Below are 22349 nucleotides of genomic sequence, written 5' to 3'. Positions count from 1 at the left end.
TGCAGTCATCCCATAATGGTTCTTTCACACTGTAGGCACAGGTTCCTTGGGTCTTGGAAGGAAGGAGAAGGTAAAAGCCAAGTACCTGAGGGTGGGTAGATGTGAGGGTGTCTGACAGTCAGAGTCTAATTGACTTCTGTTGACTGCACAGGGGATGAAATGCCCATTTCTGAACAAAGGTCATTGCAAGAAAAAGACTACCAGAAAGGGGGTGGGGTGCACGGGAGTCATGAACTTCTCGGGTGTAGATCTTTCCACATACATAAAAGTGCATGAGTAGATCATACCAACACACAGTTTAATAAAGAACTGAAGGAATGAAGACTTTCTTATGAAATACATGAGTACATAGTATATGCTACTTTCACTAATTATATATGAAGCACTGACCCCAGTCTAGGATGTGCAAGATGCTGGGAAATCAAAAATAAGAGACTGGCTGCACTCGTGAGACACACAGCAGATGAAAGCTGCTTAAACATGGGAGTGAAGAGGTGAGCTGGTCATGGAAGAGGGGGATGCTGGCTATGCACAGGGAAGCCTCAGCAGGGCCTCTGTGGAGGGGCTGACTGAGGCCTATCAGTGGACCTGCTCACTCACTCCACTTTGTGGCCAGGCTTCCCTTGGAAGAGCGGGACCTCACCTCTGTTGACTACAGCGGAACCCTAACTGATGAGTGTCCTCTTCCCTGAGGCACAGGACTGCATTGAGTGTGTTACAAGCTGACACCAGTTATCAGAACAGAGCCAGTGGCACCAATCACTAGACAGTCTGCCCTGCCTCCTAAACCTGCTGAAAATAAAGACAACTCTGCCCCAGGCCCTAGAAACCAGCTTGGCAAGCCTGAGGTACTGTAAAGATGCAAAGTCCTACCTTTGTGTAACAGATCAGGAAACAAGGAACTGGGAGCTTGCTCCGGAATCTCATGCTGGGAGAAGGGAAGGCTGAAATTTGGTGCCAGAGGGGAGTTTGTCTCCTGGAGAGAGAGCCCTTGGTTCAGATTTCTCAGACCACCCTGAAAGAAAGCTTCCAGCTGGGCACTGATGCACATCTCTTGCCTTCCCCATGGGTGGCTGAAGGCCACTTGGACCCTCAGAGAGTCACTGGGTCCCTTTGTGCCTCTTCTCTACAGGGCCACATTGAGTAAGTCTCCTTTACCTGCCTTTCACTCAATTTGGCTCCTTGTTGGCTTGTTGAGGGTGGAAGCTGTCAGCCTGGCTCAGTAGCACTCTCACTGGAGACCCCCAAACTCCTACACTACCCTCAACAATCCCACCTTTAGGCTCAGGCCAGGATAGTGACCAGAGATGCTCTCAGGCCACAGAGAGGGAACCAAGGATGGCAGGAGGGTGATTTAACAAAAGAAAATGTCTTTGCTGTCAGGGAAGAAACAGGGAGCTTCTCATGAGAAAGACAACTTTGCCTTCAGGCCAGGTACAAGCTCAAAACCACTGGGTGGGAGGTAAATGCACCTCTGAACATCTTTCTGAGGCGGAAGCTTTCATCCCTTAAAACCAGACTTTGTGCTACAGTGAATTTGTATGCAAATTGGGTTATTCTCAGTATCACTTTTATAAGAATATAAAACCAAGCATCGTGCAATCTTTTGTAGGAGACGAGCCTCTGGCATTTAAACTCTAGTTCTTAGTATTTAGGATACTGTAGGTAAATGTGAGGTTCCCTCACCGCTGCCCGTCTTCTCTGTCTCCGCTGTTGGCCAGCAGGACACACACAGAGGGCGCCTTGCTCTCCTGTCTCTGCCTGCAGCCACTTCTGGTTCTGGCACCACTATAGCCAACAAAAGAGAAACAGGCCACTGCCTTTTTAAAAATGTGTGTGTGTGTGTGTGTGTGTGTGTGTGTGTGTGTGTGTGCATTTCAAGAGCCTGGAAGAAAGTTTGTGCCTCAAAGTAGACTGACTAATGAAAAAGAAACCACAGTGGAAGAGGTCATAGGCCACAACCAAGGTTTAAACATATAAGGACACTTAAGAAGAAGGGGAAGAGGAGGAGGAGAGGAAAGTGGGGGGCATGGACCAAATTATCTCCATCAAGGTAGCTAGACTTTCCTATGCCCGGGTCTTCCCCGACAGGACAGAAGGCTTTTATCTCTCCCTGGACAAAGTGGATTTCCTCTCTCCAACTTGTGTTGCCAGAGGTAGCAACTTTCTTCCCATTTTGTGTAAAAACTTAGCTTCGGTATGTGTGAACAGAAACTGTTGCTGTACCCAAAGATGAGAAGGTGGCAGACAATGAAGATGGAAGGACCTGGACAAGTTCATTATGCACCCACAGATAATTAAAATTGTGGCCCTGCATGGTCAGGTGACCGTTTCAGATAGGCAACGCACAATTTAGGGGCTCATTGAAGAGCCTTGTCACAAAATACTGTAGCAGACTCTTCAAAAGCAGGCTACAATATACATACTTTTAAATTAAAGACAACATTTATTTTTAGGAAAACATGTAGGAATTAGGAACAAGCTGTATTAGTCACCTGAAAATAATAGCCACAGAAATAAGGATGAGAAATCAAAGGTAGGATGGACCCATCCGGTATTTTAAGCAACACCCTTTAACAGTGCACAGAATTCAAGGATTCGGGAGAAGGGAACTGTAACCCTCAGGGTTCTCCCGTAGACAGATCCCTGTGAGTAGAACACATACCTTCTTAATTTCAGATTTCAGGTTACAAGGGTTGCTCTGCTGGCTGAACAGGGATTTCTTGAATCTTTCTATAACTCTTCTCTTCAGATCATGATGCAGAGCTGGAGGGAGCTGCAGAAAGCAAGAAGATGGTCATTACAGCCACCCTCACCACGCTCCACCCCCGCAGGAAGTACTGACACAACAGGAAGTACGGACACAACAGGAAGTACCAACACAGCACAACAATACACACTCAACACAAGACAGTCATTACAGCCACCCTCACCACGCTCCACCCCCGCAGGAAGTACTGACACAACAGGAAGTATTGACACAACAGGAAGTACTGACACAACAGGAAGTACCAACACAACACAACAATACACACTCAACACAAGACAGTCATTACAGCCACCCTCACCACGCTCCACCCCCACAGTAAGTACTGACACAACAGGAAGTACTGACGCAGCACAATACACACTCAACAAGACTGAGGAGGAATCTGAACTAGCAAATGATATGCTACAGTTTTTATCCTCTAAAGAAGGGTGGCTCTGCTTCCATTTATCTTGTCATGGTTACAATTACTGACACAACTCTTTCATGTAACATCTGTGCCCACATATGTTTCATTTTGTGAAGAACAGCCTTGACAAGAAAGATCTGTTCTGTTCATGTTTAGGTGTCTGTGGCATGCCAGAACCACACCAAGCACCCCAGCTACAGCCCTGAGAAGGAGCTGATACTTTGAATCAAAAACCACAAAAACTTGCCTGAGTCCTTCAGCTGGAGAGAAACCAAATCCTAGGCAACAGTATTACTGGGAAGGAAGACAGGTGGATTAACATGCACTACGGCCTGACTAGCAGATGATGTGGATTTCATAAATACACGGGCAGTCACTGCAGGATCTTAGAAGAGAAGGGGACTGAAAACAATCACTGAACTGCAGGGCTTTGCAGGCAGGCTTTACACGAAGAATCAGAGAATCAGAGTTCCCATGGCCCAGGGGTGAGGTGAAGTCTGGGAGAAGAGTAACACAAAAGAAGCAGGATCAGAATTACCAAGTGCTGGTGAGCATTTTACTACGGCTAGATATCAAAAGAAGAGCTGAGGAGAGACGGCTCTGTAGGGAGGTGAACTGAATATTCACAATTAATAAGAAACAAAAAATTATAAACTCGAAGCAAACGCTGACCCAAAGAGGCAGAAACACTGCAGTGATCGCATCCCAGCCCTGCTTCACTGCCTGGGATTCTCCAGTTTGGCTTGATACCATGTGACTATTTGGGGCCAATAAAACTGATGTGTGCCACCAGGAGGGTAGGGTAATGCAAAATCCTCAAACGCCTGTCATTATTGCCCTTCACATGGACTAAAGGGGAAACATGTAAGGTAAAGGAGAGAGTTTTAGCATTAGTCTCCTAGCAAAGGGGCGGGATAGAGCCAGAGAGGGTGAAGGCTCATCCTGGAGAGACAGGACTTGATAATTCTCTATTGCTTCATAGCTGAAGGTGCCACCTCCCTAAACCAAACAGCAGAGGGCAGTGGTGAGCTAGGTCCAACCAGCAACCTTCCAGTTTGATTGCTTCAAGTCCCTGCAAAAGAAAGGCTACACATGCAGCTTGCTACAAAGACATTTTGAAGGTGAGGATTACCAGCGGGCCTCTTCAAGTGGGTTCATCCTAAGGCTGGGAGGTATCAGATTAACTGCCAGACTAGTTCAGAGATCCTGGAAAGTCTTGCTATTTATTTATTTAACTTGATAAGCTTCTAGTTAACTTGGAGGTCCATTCGTTGCCCCTGAATTCAGTGTGTAACAACAGCTCCTTTGAGTACGCTGACATCCAGCCGACTTAAGATCCGCACACAGACAGTGTAAGCTACTGTGTCTCACTGGGATCAGTATCATTAGCAGTGTCCCACCCATAAGGCTTTCCATGAGAACTTAAAACTTTACACAGAATGATGAGGGCTCAACTGTAAATGAAGTGAGTATAATAACATAGTCTTTATACAAACAGAATCAAAACCCACAGTGCTGGGCATGGTGATCTGTGATCACTCCTTTATGCTCGCATTCTTGCGTTTCCCCCACAGTAAACTTACACAGCAGGTTCTTTTTCTCGGTGAGGAAAGAATGCGTCACACACCTTGCTTCTGAGCTGTAGGCCTTCTGCATCAGCCTTCCCCTGAGTGAATACCACTAGCACCCCTCTGCCACACAGCACCTCACAGCTTATAAACATTCTCATGTCCTTTATTACACCCAAGGCATACACAGCCCATAAGAGCCCACATTCCTGATGAGGAAAACGACTCTAGAAAAGATAATATTTTCTTCAATACACATATCTAAAAGGTTTTACTGTGCCATATAAAGTAATAAAAGGGGGGATCAGTCTGTATGTTTTCTTAAACTTGCATCTAGATGGAGTCTTTCCAAAAACCCGAATTCTCTACCCATTAGCAAAGGCCCCAGCAGTGTGTAGGGCTCCACTGGATAACCAGTAGACCAAAATAGTATTTTAATCTACTTTGACATTTTACAGCTTAAGACTCTTTCCCTAAATGTTAAAATCAAATGTTGTAAGATTACAATTTAAAGAAATAAAATCGAACACTTCTCTTGGAATTTACAGTCCCTAAAAACAGAGTTGATATGAGAAATCTAGCCATGCTGTGACTATCATATTCTGTTGACTCTTTGTCACCCTAGTCATGAGCACCCAGGGGACTCAGTGACTAAACAGACTGTTCTGTACTTTACTGCTGCTGCACGACACAGTATGGCTCACTGAGAGCCCGGGGATAATATCTGCTGCTGCTGACACCCCCAGGATGGGCAATACTGTGGGCATTAACTTCTTATCTCTTCTGCTGGAGGCAGACACGTTGTAATTTTTCAAGTCATTATATGATTAAAGCCTAGTAAAGAACTGAAGCCAGTCCTCATTCCTTCAACTACGCAGGCCTTACCTATGCAGTAACTAAAAGAAATATCTGAGCATCAGTCACCATCTGCTCACAGACACGCTGGTCCCCAGCATCTGAGACAAGATGCTCGCCTTCTTAGCCTGCTGCTCTCAAGACTTCTAACCCAGCTTGATGAAAACAGATGTGCAATTGAGGTAAGAAGAAGGACGTTAACCTCCTGACTTGTAGAACTGTTGCCATTAGATGAGATTGGCAGATATGTCTCCAAGGAAACTGGATGGGAACGGTCCCCACCAACCAGAAGCTAGGTTTTCCGTCAGTCCCCACGCAGGTCCTCAGGAGGACAGAAGGCAGCAGGTTGACCCATTTCTCAGGCCAGTCTTACAAGCTTCCTTTGCACAGCCTGGTCTTATGCAGCAAATGCACCAACGTAATGTCTCAGCTGTGTGCCTCTCCTTCCTGTGAATGGCACTGGCTGTGCTGAGCACTCTAAGTTAAAGTTCCAGAGGGGAATCTTTCCTCGCTGTGTCGATAACATGAAGTTGAAAGTATTCTAAGAGCTCATTTGGAAGAACCACAGTTGCTATGCCTGGACTGGCAGCTTGGAATGGATGCCTGCCACCGGCCGAAGAGGACAAAATCATCCAGCACACCAGCAGTTTAAAGGGATAATGATGCATTCATAAGAGTTCTATCCTTGCTTTAAAATGCATGGAAATCCAGCAAAGAAGGGCTATACATCCATTAAAGAGTTTATTTACCATATAGGAATTTAGATACAGAAATTATACTAAATTTCAAAGGATATTTCTCTCAACTTAATGATTTACAGTTAGAGGAACTAAAGAGCTATGTACACAGCTTCCTGTAACACTAAAGAGTATTTTCCCAAATGTTCATGCTAGTGTATGAATGGACATGCACTTTAGTACCCTATGTTTACTGTCTGATCTGGAAGGTGACACTCCTATTCATTAACCAAGTTCTCTCCCAGATGTTTCCTTGTATTCCTCCACACTCTTCCATTTAATCAGTTAAAGAGTTCTTTGTGATTACCTAAGACACAAACTGACATCAGAAAACAGTGAGAAAAATGATCAATTTTAGAATCTTGGGTCCAGAATGGCAGTTGACAGTGTGACTGAAAGGAACATTAGATTTGAGGCAAAGGTGACAGATAAAACAGGCACTCGGGGCTGGAGAGATGGCTCAGAGGTTAAGAGCACTGACTGCTCTTCCAGAGGTCCGGAGTTCAATTCCCAGCCACCATATGGTGGCTCACAACCATCTGTAGTCAGATCTGGTGCCCTCTTCTGGCCTGCAGTCATACATGCTGTATACATAATAAATAAATAAATCTTAAAAAAAAAAAAAAAAAGAAAGAAAGAAAAAAAAAAAAACAGGCACTCATCTCTAAGCACAAGATGTCCAAAGTAGGGGGTGAATGATATGAGGGAGGCAAGGAGACCCCAGAGGCTGCACAGTACCAAAGGGGGAGGGGCTTTGCCTGCCTTGACCCCGGGGAAGGTAGAGGCCAGTGCCTGTCAGTCCGTCATGATTGTCTGCTAGTCAGCAGGACATTTCTCCCTGGCTGGCTGGCCAGATACTAGGTTCTATAAGTAAGAGCTGCTGAGAGACCCTGGAGGGGGATGGAGCTTGTCCTACTGTGCCCAGGATCCTCTGTTCTTGCTTAGCTTCAGCAGCAGACAGTAGTCTGTACATGCTGGGACCCCAGGTGGATGGTGTATACTCCCAGTCACATTCAGTGATGCCATCGATAGGTGGCATTTTAGGTATTTCTACCAACAACCCCCAGTGGCCTTCCTGATCCCATAGAGGGTGTTTTCCAGAACACCACCCTGGAGTGCTGACTCCCAGAAGACTTTAGCAGGGACCTCAGGGTGGGTGGTCCGCCCTGTCTCCAAGGGCAGGCTTTAAGTTTGTCCCGCACAGCACCTCAGCAAATCTCACTGGGCCCAGGGCGGAAGTGTCTACTCCCACATTTGACATCTTCTTGAATACAATGCCTTAACCTTAAAGGTCCTGAATTGGACCCCAAAATATGAAATGAGGACATCTTGGTGAGCCCTAATGAAGCCAGGAATCTTGAACCCAGCTACTTGCAGCTTTTAATGTCAGTGGGCACAACCTGTTGCTCTGTCCTGAAACACAAACCTCCCCTTGCTTGAAAACTGGATGAGAAGCTCACTGGGGGCAGAGATCTTAAAAAGGTATGCACATTCCTCACAAGACCTACAGGGATGAAGGTCAAATCCATAACATCAGCTCTCCTTACAGTCATGGGCATTGATCCACACTAAGGCTCAAGAAGAAGTGATTTACATGCCCCAAACTCACAAGATTGTAGTACAAAACAATGGCACCTCAAATTGTGTGGGAAGCATATTGTAGTGGGTAGCCATTCCAGCTTTGACCTGGAAGTTCCAACCCCCACTGAGGCTTCGGTAAATGTCACGTCTACAAGGCAGGGCCAAGAGAGGACCCTGAAGACCTGAGATCCAGATACAGGGGCTCTCTTGGTTCCCGAACCCTGGACGCTGGAGGTAGACCGAGCAGAGTTCTCCAGAGAACACCACCGGACTGCACCTTTCCCAGACCCTGTAACCTGTCCCTTCATTTGTGAGTTACCCCACAAATAAACCTCCCTTTTAACTACATGGAGTGGCCTTAATAATTTCACCAATAGTATATTCTGTGGATGTTATGCAGGGAAAGATAAATATGGCACTGGATCCAGCTAAGTCCACAGGTGTGAGTATGCACACTCACGATTCTGCATTTGATGGGCTGGTTCATACAGATGTTGGTGCAGATGATCGCCTGACTGACTGAGAGCTTCTGTTTGAGGGGCGTGAGGCAGAGCTTACAGAAGAGAGAATTCTCCGAGGTGCTGAGAAGTGGGACTGGTGGGGTGATTTGGATTTCTTGTCTGTGGACATGTGGGCTGCACGCCCTCCCCAGCTGAGGTTGAATAAAAACTTCCAGAAGGTATTCCTTCTGGGACAGCACTGGCCAGTGCAACAGGGGCCCTGCACCCACGCAAGCCATGAAGCTGCTCTCCTTAGCTGGCCATGTGACCCTGAAGTATACAAGAGTTCAGAGAAATCTAACAGCACAGGTAGAGTGATAAAATTAGATTCCCAGTGACCAGCTACAGCATTTGCCACACAGAAAGGCAAGCGTGTGCTGATGGAGCTCCTTGGCTGCAGCAAGCTTTGGTGGAGTGACTAGTCAGGCCTTCCCAGAAAGGAGTGCACTACTGAATATTTTTGTTTGTTGTAGTAGCAGAAAAGAAGCTCCAGGTTTTGTCGGCTAAGTTCTGGCCTGAGTTGCCACCGCCTCAGTGAAGGTTGTCTGCCTCTTATGGTTTTCAGAACTGAGTCAACTCGGCCCAGCCAAAGCCCCCTGGATAATAGGGAAGCTGGAGTCCCTGGATAAGGCATCCTGAAACACTGCAACAGGAACTCTCCATACATTTTCTCTGCACTATCCCCAGGAAAATGTGCAGCCATTTATCAAAGTGACCATCTACTGGGGAAAGAATATGCCGGCTTCTCAGAACCCCTAGGCACTGGTTATAAATCAGTGGTGATTCCTACAGTCTTAAACTATTCCTAGCTTATAGAAACCAGCATCTTTGGTTTTGTCTCTCAAGATGGGCTGTGATGATAGATGAAGTCTGAGTGCATATTTTTCTTCTGGGAGGCAGCACAGGAGGTGCACGTGCCTGCAGAATTTTTCCGCAGGCCCTAGATGTATAAATAGACTTCCACAGCTGGCTCCAACAGTTCCCGTGGTGGCGCTTTGGCCCTTACGGTAACCAGGGCATGGGTTAGTTACTGATATTGTTGCTTGACGGGAGGGAGGGAGAGAAGGAGAGAGGGAACTAGGAAGGAAGGGAGGGAGGAAGGGAGGGAGGGAGGACTTTTGGAGAACTTATTTTGGCTTACAGTTCCAGGGCACACAGCCTGTCAGGCAGGGAAGATTCAGAGGCAGGAACAGAACAGCCGGACACATGCTCACACTCAGCTGCCTTTCTCCATTTTATTCAGCCCAGGTTCCAGCCCATGATAGCCACATCTGAGGTAACTCTTCCACCTTCAGTTAACTCAAGCTAAGAGCCCCTCACAGACATTTCTTTCATGCTGATGGCAATGCTTATCCAGTTGGAAATCAAGATTAATGACATGACATCCATGCCACCCGATGCCTAGACTAGTATTTGGCACTTGATAGGTGTAAGACAAGTGAGTGAAAGAATGACCAGAATCACCAGATGATGCTATCTCAGACTGGAAATTACTTATTTCCTTATCCAAATATCTACACTTCCTTTCTTAAAAATAAAGAAAAGAAAGAGAAAAAAGATATTACTAGTAAGTGGTCCATGTCTTAGGGGAAGGAACACCCAGTTGTCTAGCACTGGACTGAAGTGTGTCCACAGCCAATAGCTAATCTTCAGCCCTGAGCTTCTTAGTACTGAGTACTCAGTACTCAGATTCACAAAGTCTTAATGGTCCTGAGTTTTATGGGAGTCAGGGGTCTGGCTTTCACATCCTTGGAAGGTTCTGTTGTCAAAGCAGATGAAAGGAGAAAGATCCCATTTCCCCATTCCTATGATAAAGCTGCTTGTAAAGAAAGCTACCAAGTCCTATCTCTCTTTGCACCCACATACTAAAGAGCCACTTGGGTGGAAGTCTGTTTAAGCACAATGAGAGTACAGGCCACGGAGAAAACAGGACACATTTACTGCTAGGCCAAAGTGTCCCCACATACACATACTGTGGTTGGAGAGGAGGAAAGAATTCAGTGTTCACTCTAACTCCAAGTCCCACAAGGCCGTATTTTCTCCGCAGGGTTAGCTCTGGCCTTGTGGCTGAGGTGAAAGGCACTGTGGACACTGACCTGTGTGATATAGATGACTTTGTGCAGCTGGATGAGAATCTGCTGGATGGGGTCACTGATCTGCCGTACTTTCCGCTGGGATACCGCAATGCCTGCAGATGCTGTGGGCAGTAAATTCCAGTTAGTCAAGTTCACTTAAAAGTGATACTCATGGAAAACGGAAGAAAATTCTGGGAAAAAAGCAACCAGGATCTCATCTTACCAATGAGACCTGTAACACTTCTGTGTTTTATAATATGAAACAAGCTCTTCTTTCCCTCCACTTCTCAAGCATCCAAGAAACAAAAATATTCCTTGCATAGTATTTGAAAGACCAGATGCCCTAGGATATTTTGTTTGCAAATACAGGACACTGTTATTGGGAGGAAGTTGTGCCTCAGAGACGCAATCTGAGGAGGGCTTTTTGTTTGTTTGTGTTTAAATAATAAATGTATCATACCTTCTACAACATACTTTAAAGCTAATGTTACCAAAACTACTAGACACAAACATCAAATTGGCAAAAACTTCACACTAGAATTAAGTACTGTTCAAATCCTTAAATATTGTAAACCTTAAAGTCTACTTTGACTTCCTCCTGGGCCTCAGGGGACAAGGTTACCTTGCCCTGAATTCTCACCATAAAGCCACAGCACCATCACAGACTCAGGCTACTGCTGTCAGTCTGCACAAGCGCTGCTTCCCCAGCCTCACACTCCTCACCACGGCCGTCTATCCTGGAGAACTCCAAAGCTAATATAGGAACGGCCTCCCTCTGTGTGTTAGCTGCACCTCTCCCCCTCACCCACAGATTGCAACGGAGAACGTGGAAGACACCAATAGCATAGCACCCCCTCTTCCTCTGCCCCCATCTATACCTTGTTTTCTGTGATAATACTCATTTACCAGTTTTCTCTCATTAAAATTAAGTTTCCAAGACCCCCTTTTCTTTCTTCCATACCATATTAAACATTTAAGAAATTAGTTATAGTAATTGCTTCAGCAATATCTATGATTTTAAAGATGATTCTTATATGTGGGCTTTCAGAAGAAGGTTGTGTGTCTTGCCATTAATACTTTGTTCTCAAAAACATTAAAGGGAATTTAATGTAGTTGTTTAAAAACATGAAATTATCCATTTAAGATACAAAACAAAGAGGAAAATAAAATCTGAAGATTCTCTTTATGAATATCTCTATTTATGTGTTTGAAATTAGCACAAGAAATAACCCAGCTCTGTGCCATCTGACGCCAATTTCTTGTTTAGATGTAAAGGGCCTGTCTTTCTTGAAAACTACTCATAAGCATCAATTATTGGATCATTAAGCTGTGATTTAATAAATTACCCTCAGGGCAAAAAAAAATGAGCGAGTAAATCACAAGAATTAACTAACTGTAGCTATGAACAGAGGGGTGATGCTGGCTGCCCCCCACAGAAGCCCCAACCTCTCCCTGTGCTCCCCACCAAAGACCTCCTGAAAGACAACCTTCTGCCCAAGCTCACTGAAAACAGGACATGCTGGCAAGTGAACCCCGGAGGACTTGGGGTTGTGTCATTTCATGCTGGCTAGTCTGTTCGGATTTGCAGATATAGCACTTGTAGATAACAAGCTAAAATCTCTCAGCTTGGCTGAGCACTTGTAGGTTTGTGACAGCATTTTGAGTGGGTACCACACAGGTTTGACTGTACCTTTCCACAAACATGTGCTCATCTGTGGCCCTAAACACAAAAACAAAGAATTAGCTAGAATGCCTGTTGTTTAACACAGAGCTATGCACTTTCACTTAAAAAATAAATAAAAAATAAAAAACACCCTTCCTTTGAGTCCACCTGACAGCACTCCTCAGTTCTAGAAAACTCTGGACTTTCAAAAATAGCTTTGATTGCTTACTCTTAAAACAAAATTTCAAATATTTAGTTGTAAAAGTCCCTTGTAAATCAAGCACACAAAAGTGTATTACAGATGAGGCTCAAGGCTCTGGGACCACCTCTTCTGAGGACCACTCATCAGAAATGACTGCTGACATTAGCTGAGTGCCTTCCCATCCCCTATGCCCATCCATTTTACACATGTGCACAGGTAACTCCGAACAGCAGCTTTCAAATTGTCTTTGAGTCCTGACATCAGTGTAATAGGTTATGAGCAGCACTGTGAGAAATGAATGCAGTGAACTGGAAGACAACTGGCAAGCTTCAGAGTACACCATACGAAGCCAGGGCTCATTCAGGTCGGGAGAGTACTACTCATAGTGGGCTACTTCTAACAGAGTTTGAAAGGTAAAACCACAAAAGGAATTTATATATAGAACCTCCCTTCTCTTTCATTTTCCTCTTTTCTTTCCCCTCGAGGCAACTCCTTGTCAGCGGAGTGGTGATGCATTATTGTCACAGAGACGGTTGCAGGAGGTATTGTTTTTCAGTGTATCATGGATAGACCAGTTCCAGCTCATTCCTTAGGACCCTGGAAGAGGCAATGGTTTGCCTGTGTGCCTTGTGGTTTGCTTAGCAACTTCCGCTTGGCCAGGACCTCAGCTGCCATCCGTTTCTCACGATCATCAGCAAAGCTGTAGTGCATGTCTCAGTGAGGAGCCAAGGTTTACCAAGGCCAAAGACACACTCATTTCTCATTGAAACAGACACCTTCTAAAGTGCCTGAATTATTTCACACTCTGACTAGGGAAGAACCCATTTTCCCATAGCTGGATCAACACTACTTACTATCAAATTCTAATGGTGTCAATCTATATTTTTTTCTACTTTGTAGTTGTTGAACGTTAGTGAAATTATTGGGTGTTTTTGTCGTTGCTGCTGGATAATTGCTTATACTGTTCCTTTATTGATCTGCAAATGTTCTTCACATATCCTGAATCCTATTCCCTTTGAATTTTATGTTAAAAGTATTACATATTCTACCTGATCTATTACTTCTCACCACTGACACACAGAATAAGGTGATTCTAAATCCCCACACTGCCAGAAATCTCTCAGGTTCCAGCTGCTGTTCCATTGTGGGGAGCTGAGGACTCCTGGTTGGGGTGTGGTTCTAGCAAGGATACTATCCTGTGGCACGAGCTGGCTTTAGGAAGGAAAGAAAACTTCAAAGCAAGACTGGTGTGCAGGGAGTCAGTCTGTAACACTTGCAAACAATGGATTTCCTAGACAACTTCCGCTAACTCTAGTCTGGGAGCCATGGTTTATCATCTTCTGAGCCGTCACTCAGCCTCACTGAACCCTCTGCACAGAAGAGTAAGTGACTTTCCCTTAGGCAGACAAAAACAATTTTAAGATCCAAATAAATAGCGTCTTTATTTAGTGATTGGTGATACGGCACTCTCAGGCACATCACTTTATCTGGTTCTGAGTCACTTTCTCTTAACACGTTTTCCAGAGTAGCTCCCTGTCAATACTGCACTCCTTAAGCATTGACAGATGTGTCCTAACTTTTTTTTTACTTTTTCAATAAATCCATATTAATTGCGCAAAATGTGAGATCACAGTGACATGTTTATATATGTATACAGTGATAGAATAGTATATCCCTTTATATTCACAGTTCTTCCCTTTCTTCTCCAATTGGTTTCCTGGCTATTCCTTAATAGCCCTCTCACTACTAACATTTTATAAAACAAGCTTCCCTAAAATACCAATGAATAATCAGCTCTGAGCTAATTTTAAGTATGCATGTATGTACACACATATCACACACACACACAACACACATGCAAACATACACACCACATACACAACCCCCCCCACAAATACCACATATGCACAAATATTACACAACACTACATGCACACACACACACACACACACACACACACACACACACACATATTTAGAGGAAGAGAGAAGGAATATATAAGGATAGCTATCCATAATATGTTACCAATTTACTTTCTATAGCACAATATTGTATATACATTATTTCTTATTAAAATTTAGCTGTAACAAAATTAAAATATTTTAAGTATAAGTCTTTATAGTTTTCATTACTAAAAGCAGAACAACAGAAAGATAACATTCTAGTCTAATAGTAAACCAGGATAAAGTATCAACCTGTTATTTTTCTGAATTCTTCCTGCCAGGAAACTCTGAGACAGGAAGACAAAGTAACAGAAGAGGAGGCAGGGCCTCCTGAAGAAGGGGAAATACCGCTCTATAAGGAATGGGGTGGGGGTGTGGAGGTTGCTGAGGGGACTGTAATGACTATGTAGGACACAGCTCTGGCATGATGGAAGGCACACTTGACTGGCAGCCTCCAAGTACAAGGACAGTTTCACAAAGGACACCATCAGTCATTTCTGGCTTGGCTGGGTAGTGCCATGAAAGGTACAGCCAGTGCTCAGCAGGAAAGGAAGCCAGGAGTCACATGGACTGTGAGGAAGACCTTTCCATAGGAGGCCTGGAGCTGCAGGCAGAGGCCTGGATGGAGTAGGTTTTCTCTTCAGGGTACCAGCAGCATGCTTTCAGGCAAGGCACCCTGCTCAGCCCTAGTGTCGTCATCTGAAGTGGAGTAAAACTGCAGGTGGTGAGGTCATACATGCTTTGCAGGGGACCTACAACATGTGGTAGCTGTCTGTGGAGAGTCACAGCCAAGATGGTTGCTGAAGTGTCAGCCTCAGAGAATGACATGCGCTGCTGTTTGATCTTGATTTACTTCCTAAATATGTAGGGTATTCAAGCCCTGTCACCCTTCATGTGATAATACTATGCGGATATGAACAACATGCCTGGGCAGGTCCAGGCCAGGCTGGTCCTTGGGAACGTGACTACATTGAAACAGAGTAGAGTCCCCACAAATGAACCCTGAGGTCTTATTCAGAAAAGGAAAACAGACCCGGATGTACATAGTTAGTTTTTGCTGTGTGAGGTCATGTACTGTCTCACATCAGCCAGCAACAACACTGCCTCCAGCCTGGGCCATTGCCAGCGCCATGCCTCTGAAACTCTAAACTAGGAGCCAAATAAACCTCTTCCTTCCCAGCCTTTCTTGTTTCCTTCTTCCTTCCTTCTTCCCTCCCTCCTTTTTTTTTTTTTTTTTTTTTTTTTTTGGTGTGTATGCATATGTATAGGACACATCTGCACATACATACCCTGGGTAGGATTCTGCCACACTCAATACCTAGATCAGCACCAGCACGGTCAGTTCAAAAACCCCAGCTACCATACTGCAAGCTATGGGTACGAAACTGCTTCCCGGGGAGAAGAGACCAGCAGTCGTCAGTTTGTCTAGTGTCAGCCTGACACAAGTCAACAGCATACTGAAAAATTACCTGCAGGCAAGAGGGATGAAAAAGCAAGGCATCCCTGAGTCCTCCACAAGATCATTGCTCCCTGGTTATTGAATTCAAAGATACGGAAATGGAGGCTGAAGAAGTGGCTCAGTGATTAAGGGCTCTCGCTATTCTTGCAGAGGATTTAGGTTCAGTTCCGAGAACCCAGAGCAGGCAGGTCGTAACCAACTATAACTCTAGATCCAGTGAATTTGATGCTTCTGGCCTCTGTTGACACCTAAATTCATGCACCGCATACCCACACACAAACATGCACACATACACATAACTAAAAATAAAATATAGCAAAATGATGAAAATATCCTCATCTATAGGGAGCATCCTCCTGGGATCTGGCATACCTTGCTCAGTGTCTCCTTGGCATGAAGAACTAGAAAGCAAGTCATCACTGGTAAAATGAGTGTGTCCCTCCTTCTACAACCCTAGTCCCAAACCTAAAAGCAAAATTCTGATGAGGAGCTTTTCTCTGACGTATTTAGGAAGAGAAATTCTTTGAAGTTTAGACTACTTCATATTTGGACATATTAGTACACACATGATGAGCTATCTTGAGAATGGGAGTAAAGTCTGAGCCCCAATTTTATTTATAGTTCATATACATTTTAATACATAATAGTTCATGCACACCTAAGACATATACAACCTGGCCATGATTTCACACAGTGTCTTTGCTGACTGGAATTCAGCATATGACATCAGGTGAGAATCATTCGCATCAGTATGCAAAGCTTCTGGTTTTGGAGTGTTTCTGAGTTTGGATTTCAGATCAGATGTGAAGAGAAACAAGGAACTTTGTAGCAATGGGTCTGCAATGGTTACTCAACAAATCATTTCGAATGTCTGACCTCAAAGGAGCGTGTGCGCACACGTATGTGTGTGTGTGTGTGTGTGTGTGTGTGTATGTGTGTGTAAATGTCTACTCAAGATGCTTACCAGCTAGTTGAGAGATATAAACAATATACTCCAAGTTCCAACAGAAATACAGAAAGGCACACAATTATGTGCCAAGTTGCATTGTATAGGCCACTAGCACAGGCATTTGAACAAAAATCTGCTGAGCTCCTATGTCCTAAGAAGGTTGCCATATGATACAATAAGGTAAACATGTGGCTGCTTTGGCTATCATAGAAAGTCATTTTACACAGCATATGCCAATAACTAACCAGAAAGGGCGTCCACAGGAAGCCAGCCAGAACATGATCTGTGACTCTGGAATATTCAGGTGAAACACAGACTACTTGATTCAGAGCTGACTTTTATGAACAAAGGACAAGTACAAAAATAGATCACAGTCATTTAAAGTCACCTATCTAAGAGCCCAGCAATCGTGAAGTGACAGTTTCTATTGATAGTGCAGACTGAGAGCCCTCATACATCAACTCAGTGCCTGGGTGTCATGTTCTGTCTAAATGAAAGGCTGAGGAGGGAGGGAGGGACCATGAGGGTTACTCCAGCCACACCCGGCCATGCTCCTGGCTGAGAGCACTTTACACTTAGGAGTTTGACTTGCAGGCTCAGTGGGCGAAGCGCTTGCTCATTAGCATGGGCACCTGAACTTGGATCTCCAGCACCCACGTAAAAGGCACAGAATCACAGACTTGCAATCCCAGCCATGGGGAAGCAGAGGCAAGAGGATCCCTGAATTGCATCGGCCACCTAGCCCAGTCAAATGGATGAGCTCCAGGTTCAGCGAAAAACACTTTCTCAAAAAATAAGGTAGAGTGTAATTGAGACACTTGACATCACCCTCTGGCATCCACCATACCTGCACATACACACGTGTACACACATGAACACATTCATAAAGTACACACACACACACACACACACACACACACACACACACACACACACAAATTCAACCCACACTAATGACGTTCATTACAGTGTACTCCACATATGTGGAAGGAATATATTCCTATGTTACATTTTTATATGATTTAATTTTCACAGACATACGCCATCTTCCTTGCCTTGAAAAGAGAACAGTCAGCAGTGACTAGTTGTATGACCATGTGGGCACAGACCCAATCAATTATTTATAAAGAGCAGGATTTCCTGAGACCTGATGCTCTCTCACACGAGTGTGGAATGACACCATAGAAAATATATTCCTTTTCCAATTTTCTTTTCTTTTTTTCTTCATACTGATAACATCATGAGTGAAGTTTAGTGAGGCACACATATGTCTTCAGTTTCTCAAATGCTAGCTTATTGCTTCTCATGATGGCCCCAGAGCTCAGGGTGAACAGGCAGCAGAATCTGCACAGAAGTCAGGTGTTTTCATAAGATTTTTATTTGTGTTTAGAACTGTCCTCTATTTAGGGCAAGTGACACTGTGCTGGCTTCCCATTACAGAGATAATATAAACGTCTGCAAAAAGGTTCAAATGGAGAAAACTTAGAGAAATGATATAAACGGCCCTTGGCTATGGTAAAATCTGCAGAAGATATCACAAGTGACTGAACTAACATGTTCACTCACTCATGGATTCCATGCTACTTCCTGCTGGCACTTTAAAGTTTTCAGAGCTGTAGACAGGGAGCTCCATCTGTTACTCAGCCCAAGGACTATGAAGGCAACATACTATCGCCACAATCTAGTTAACAGGAAAAGACGGCGTGGGGTCTTTTAACAGCATTAACTGTGGTAGTTTGGCATTCATGATTCTACAGGACTGGGGTGCCTCTCAGTTCTGCTGTTATCATACTATGGACTCAAAGGTCCCTAAGAACCAGTCACAATCACATTAGACAGTGACATGCAACTCCAAACTCATGGTTCTCACCTCTGTCCAGCACAGGGAGAATGGTTCCCATATGCTAGATACATTCCTGGGGCTGCTCAGGGTTTCACTACATTCTCTCTTCCCTGTCATTTGTAACAGAATACTCAGGAAATTCAGGACTGTGGATGGTATTTTTTTTTTTTTTTTAGTTTCAAATGTGTTCCTCTCCATCTAAGAAAGTTTAATTTAAGGTTAAATAAGCAAAAATACAATAATAGAGCATGCCTAAAAAAAATCACTCACACATGTCATTGTGTGTCTTCCTCATAGCCAAGTGATGCTAGTGAGATCCACAACAGATGTCCTCACCCATATGGTGGAAGTGTGCAGTCAGTATCACCCTTTACTCTCACAGAGGAAAGTCTCAAGGTGTGCCTGGAGTGGCGTCATGGGCAGGTGAGCAAACTGCCCGCTGCCAGCTATTTGTAACTTGTTAAACCAACAGGGTCCAAATTTACCTGCAACACTTTTTAAAGTACGTTTACAATAGGCAGGAAAGCAGTTTTGCATCAAAATGGAGGATAATAAAGATCCAAAGTTTGAACTCAGAAGCAGAATCGCTTGCAGGTGGTAGCCTGTTCCTCATGTGTGTGAGTTTGCTCCACATGATTAGTAAAAATGAAACTTGTTCTTTGAGTCAAAGGTAGCGTTCACTGACACTTAAAATGTGTTAGTGCCTGTGGTTCATACTTTTTTTAAAGGCAAAGTATAAAGAGATTACATATACATACATATATATATATATATATATATATATATACATATTTGCAGTGTAAATTGTTTGGTTAAAATAAAATCTTACACTATACCAACTCAATCCATTTTTCAAAACTAACCAAATTTCTGTGATGCATAGGCCATGGCTTGCTTGCATGTGTAGGAATTCTGCTCTCACTGTTAAAGAGCCTAAAACATCCATCATTTCAGATCCACACTTATATTGTTGACTCACTTTTGCCAAGACAATAGTATGGCAGCCAGGGTCAATGTGACACTTTTAGGCATTTTAACAATAAAACCATCTCTCTTTGCATCTATACTGACGTTGTGACAGCCTTAAATTGTCCATAACACTTCCAAAGAAAGTTTACTAGCCAGGCGGTGGTGGCACACGCCTTTAATCCCAGCACTCGGGAGGCAGAGCCAGGCGAATCTTTGTGTGTTTGAGTCCAGCCTGGTCTACAAAGTGAGATTCAGGACATGCTCCAAAAGCTACACAGAGAAACCCTGTCTTGAAAAAAAAAAGAAAGAAAGTTTACTAACTGGAAAGAGCCTAAAATTACTGTAACTTCATCCATCTTACCTGTGCTCGCTGAACACATTAAATATATCAAGTGTGAATTAAGGAGTAAAATTGAAAATGGCCCCAAACAGTAACTCCAAATGACCCACATGCTAAAATACATTTGCTCAAGAATCATATACTCACATATAAAAAAGGGAACCAAGTGTCTGCTGAACCATCTGGGTTTAGTTGATAATTTTACTATTGGACATTGGTCTCCCTTAATAATCCTTACTAGAAATAGAAAACTAAGTAACCTACTCTTCTTGTCCCACAGAATCTTTATACACATTTACATCTAAAGATACACAGTTTCAGGCTGGTGGGAGGGTTCAGTGGGTAAGGTCACTTGCTGTTGAAGCCAAGAGTTCAGTCCCTATGAACCACTGTGGAAGAAGAGAACTGAAGCCACCAAGTGGTCCCCTGACCTCCACAGGTGTGCCACAGCACAGATACACAGTAATATAGATAAAATAAAATCTAAGGGTAATTTTAAACTCAGAGAAATGATGTGATCATTTCTTTTCAATCAAGCAAAAATAACTGTGTCTAGAAAAATAACTGTGTCAGTCAGAGTAAAAGAAATGAGAATATTGGAGAGGTTGAGTTTTCATAAAAAATATCTACATAAAAATACAGTCACTGTTTTTTGGAGTAACTATATACTTTATAGAGTAAGTGGTTAATATTTTCATGAAGGCAGAAATGCAAATTTTGGGAAAACAGCTTATAATAGTTTGATCAGTTCTGTGCCACTGAACAGCAGCAGTGGTAAGCAAGTCAGACAGAATTCTCCTGCTATGTGTCACAATTTCCCCTGGGTATCATTCAAGACATCTTAGACTCACTCATCATGTGCTTAATATCAAAATGATCTACCGAGTACTGCCATGATCTTTGGGACTGTGGAGAATCCCAGCGGGCAGGCTCTAACGGTCGGTCACCCTGCCACTAACTCGCCTCTCCTTCCTTAAGTGTGTCCTGGGCATGCGGGTGTGGGCTTTCAAAAGCAAGTCAAGAGGCAGCAAAGCTGAGGAGAGAATAGCAAGAAGGGTGAGCTCATACGAGCTTGCAGGAAGCCATGACTAGGATCAGCTCTGAGTTACCTGGTCTTGGTCTTGATCCCAGGCCACCAATGAAGTCCCTGGAAACAGAATCAGATAGGGGCCATTAGGAAACTTCCACCTAGTGATGAACAGTTACTGAGAGTTGCATTGTGCTACATTCAATAAAGAGAGAAACCAGCATTTTGAATGCAAGATAGACTTGGGCTGGCAAACAGAAGCACCTTGTCCTGCCAAGGTGGTTTGTGATGAGCAAATCTTTGAGATGAGCAAGAGTGTGAAGCTCAGGCTAGTCTCAAACTTGCTACATAGCTAAACCTTCATTGGCTGTGATTTTTGTATTAAAAATAATTTAACTTTTTATGTGTAGTATTTTCCATGATTTGTCCTTCAGATAAAGAGTAAAAATTAAAAACCAACCATCGTATAATATTTCTACGAGAGGAAATCATTTTTACACTGTAACAATTACATTTTCATAGGGCTTCCAGTGCTCTTAACACCCTTCCTCCATGCTTCAATTCTAGATTGCCCAATCATTTTAGAAGTTGGTCCCAGAGTCTGTGGGGGTGGCCTTCACCCCCATCGGGGATACTGGTGAACAACCTTCCTCTTACTCTTCCTACTGGAATGCAAAACCTACTTTTTACTACTTTTCTGCACCCTAACAGGTCACATGATGCCACCCAATCCAACAGGTACATGCTGAGCACCAGTGAGGTGCATGGTGGGAGTCTGCTCAGCAGCCCCAAATGTGAGGTGTGGATTCCTCTCGCGAACACGCTGACAGTTGTCTTGCCCCCTCACTTCCCTTTCATCACAGAATTTTCAGTATTCACATGCAGCTCATTTCTAAGTTATGAAGTGTAACAAAGTTGGCATGCATTTACCAACCAATCAAGCTTAAATGCGAGAAAAATCCCCAAACTCTGCACCACGAATGGCTTCTTCCTTTATTACTTTCCACCTCCTTTTACCACTGATTTTTAAAACTTTCTAGGTAGACACATTTTTAAAAAGTAAAAAGAAGATGAGATTAATCTTATATTTTTCATCAAACATATCCAAAATATCAACCTTTGAAAATGAATGTTTTGTTTTGCATTTAAAGTAATATCAAACTAAACACTGGGTGCCTCAGTGGCACTAGGCACAGTTTCAACTGCTCAAGTCAATACACGTGCCCAGCTATCTCCATATTAAACTGTCCTGACTTTCTATAGAAGCCGTTGGCCACTATCCCTCACCCACACATTACTCAGTGCACAGAGCTGCTGGCCTGACACCTCCTAGTCCTCATTGCCTTAGAAGTGAATTAAAATACAACTTGTGGAAAGCTTTCTTTCATTTGTGTTGCCGGATGTTCTGGAAAGGCTGGTAACACACAAACTGAGTTAGTTATTTCAAATATTCTTATTAAAT

General features: G+C 43.7%; 1 protein-coding gene across 1 annotated transcript in view; it reads right to left on the bottom strand.

Moving 5' to 3' along the window:
* The window catches only part of Nek10 (NIMA related kinase 10), a 194168-nt gene that overhangs the window by 20578 nt on the left and 151241 nt on the right, over nucleotides 1–22349 (bottom strand). The window contains exons 30-32 of the mRNA XM_028856310.2: nucleotides 20970–21007; nucleotides 10514–10614; nucleotides 2666–2776 (exon numbers count right to left, since the gene is read on the bottom strand). Coding sequence (XP_028712143.1) covers nucleotides 2666–2776; nucleotides 10514–10614; nucleotides 20970–21007 — 250 coding nt within the window. The remainder of the gene's footprint in view (nucleotides 1–2665; nucleotides 2777–10513; nucleotides 10615–20969; nucleotides 21008–22349) is intronic.

This window comes from Peromyscus leucopus, chromosome 9, assembly GCF_004664715.2.
Source record: "Peromyscus leucopus breed LL Stock chromosome 9, UCI_PerLeu_2.1, whole genome shotgun sequence".
Taxonomy (NCBI): Eukaryota; Metazoa; Chordata; class Mammalia; order Rodentia; family Cricetidae; genus Peromyscus; species Peromyscus leucopus.
Note: the sequence above shows the minus strand (reverse complement) of the source record. Positions and strands in the feature narration are given on the sequence as shown.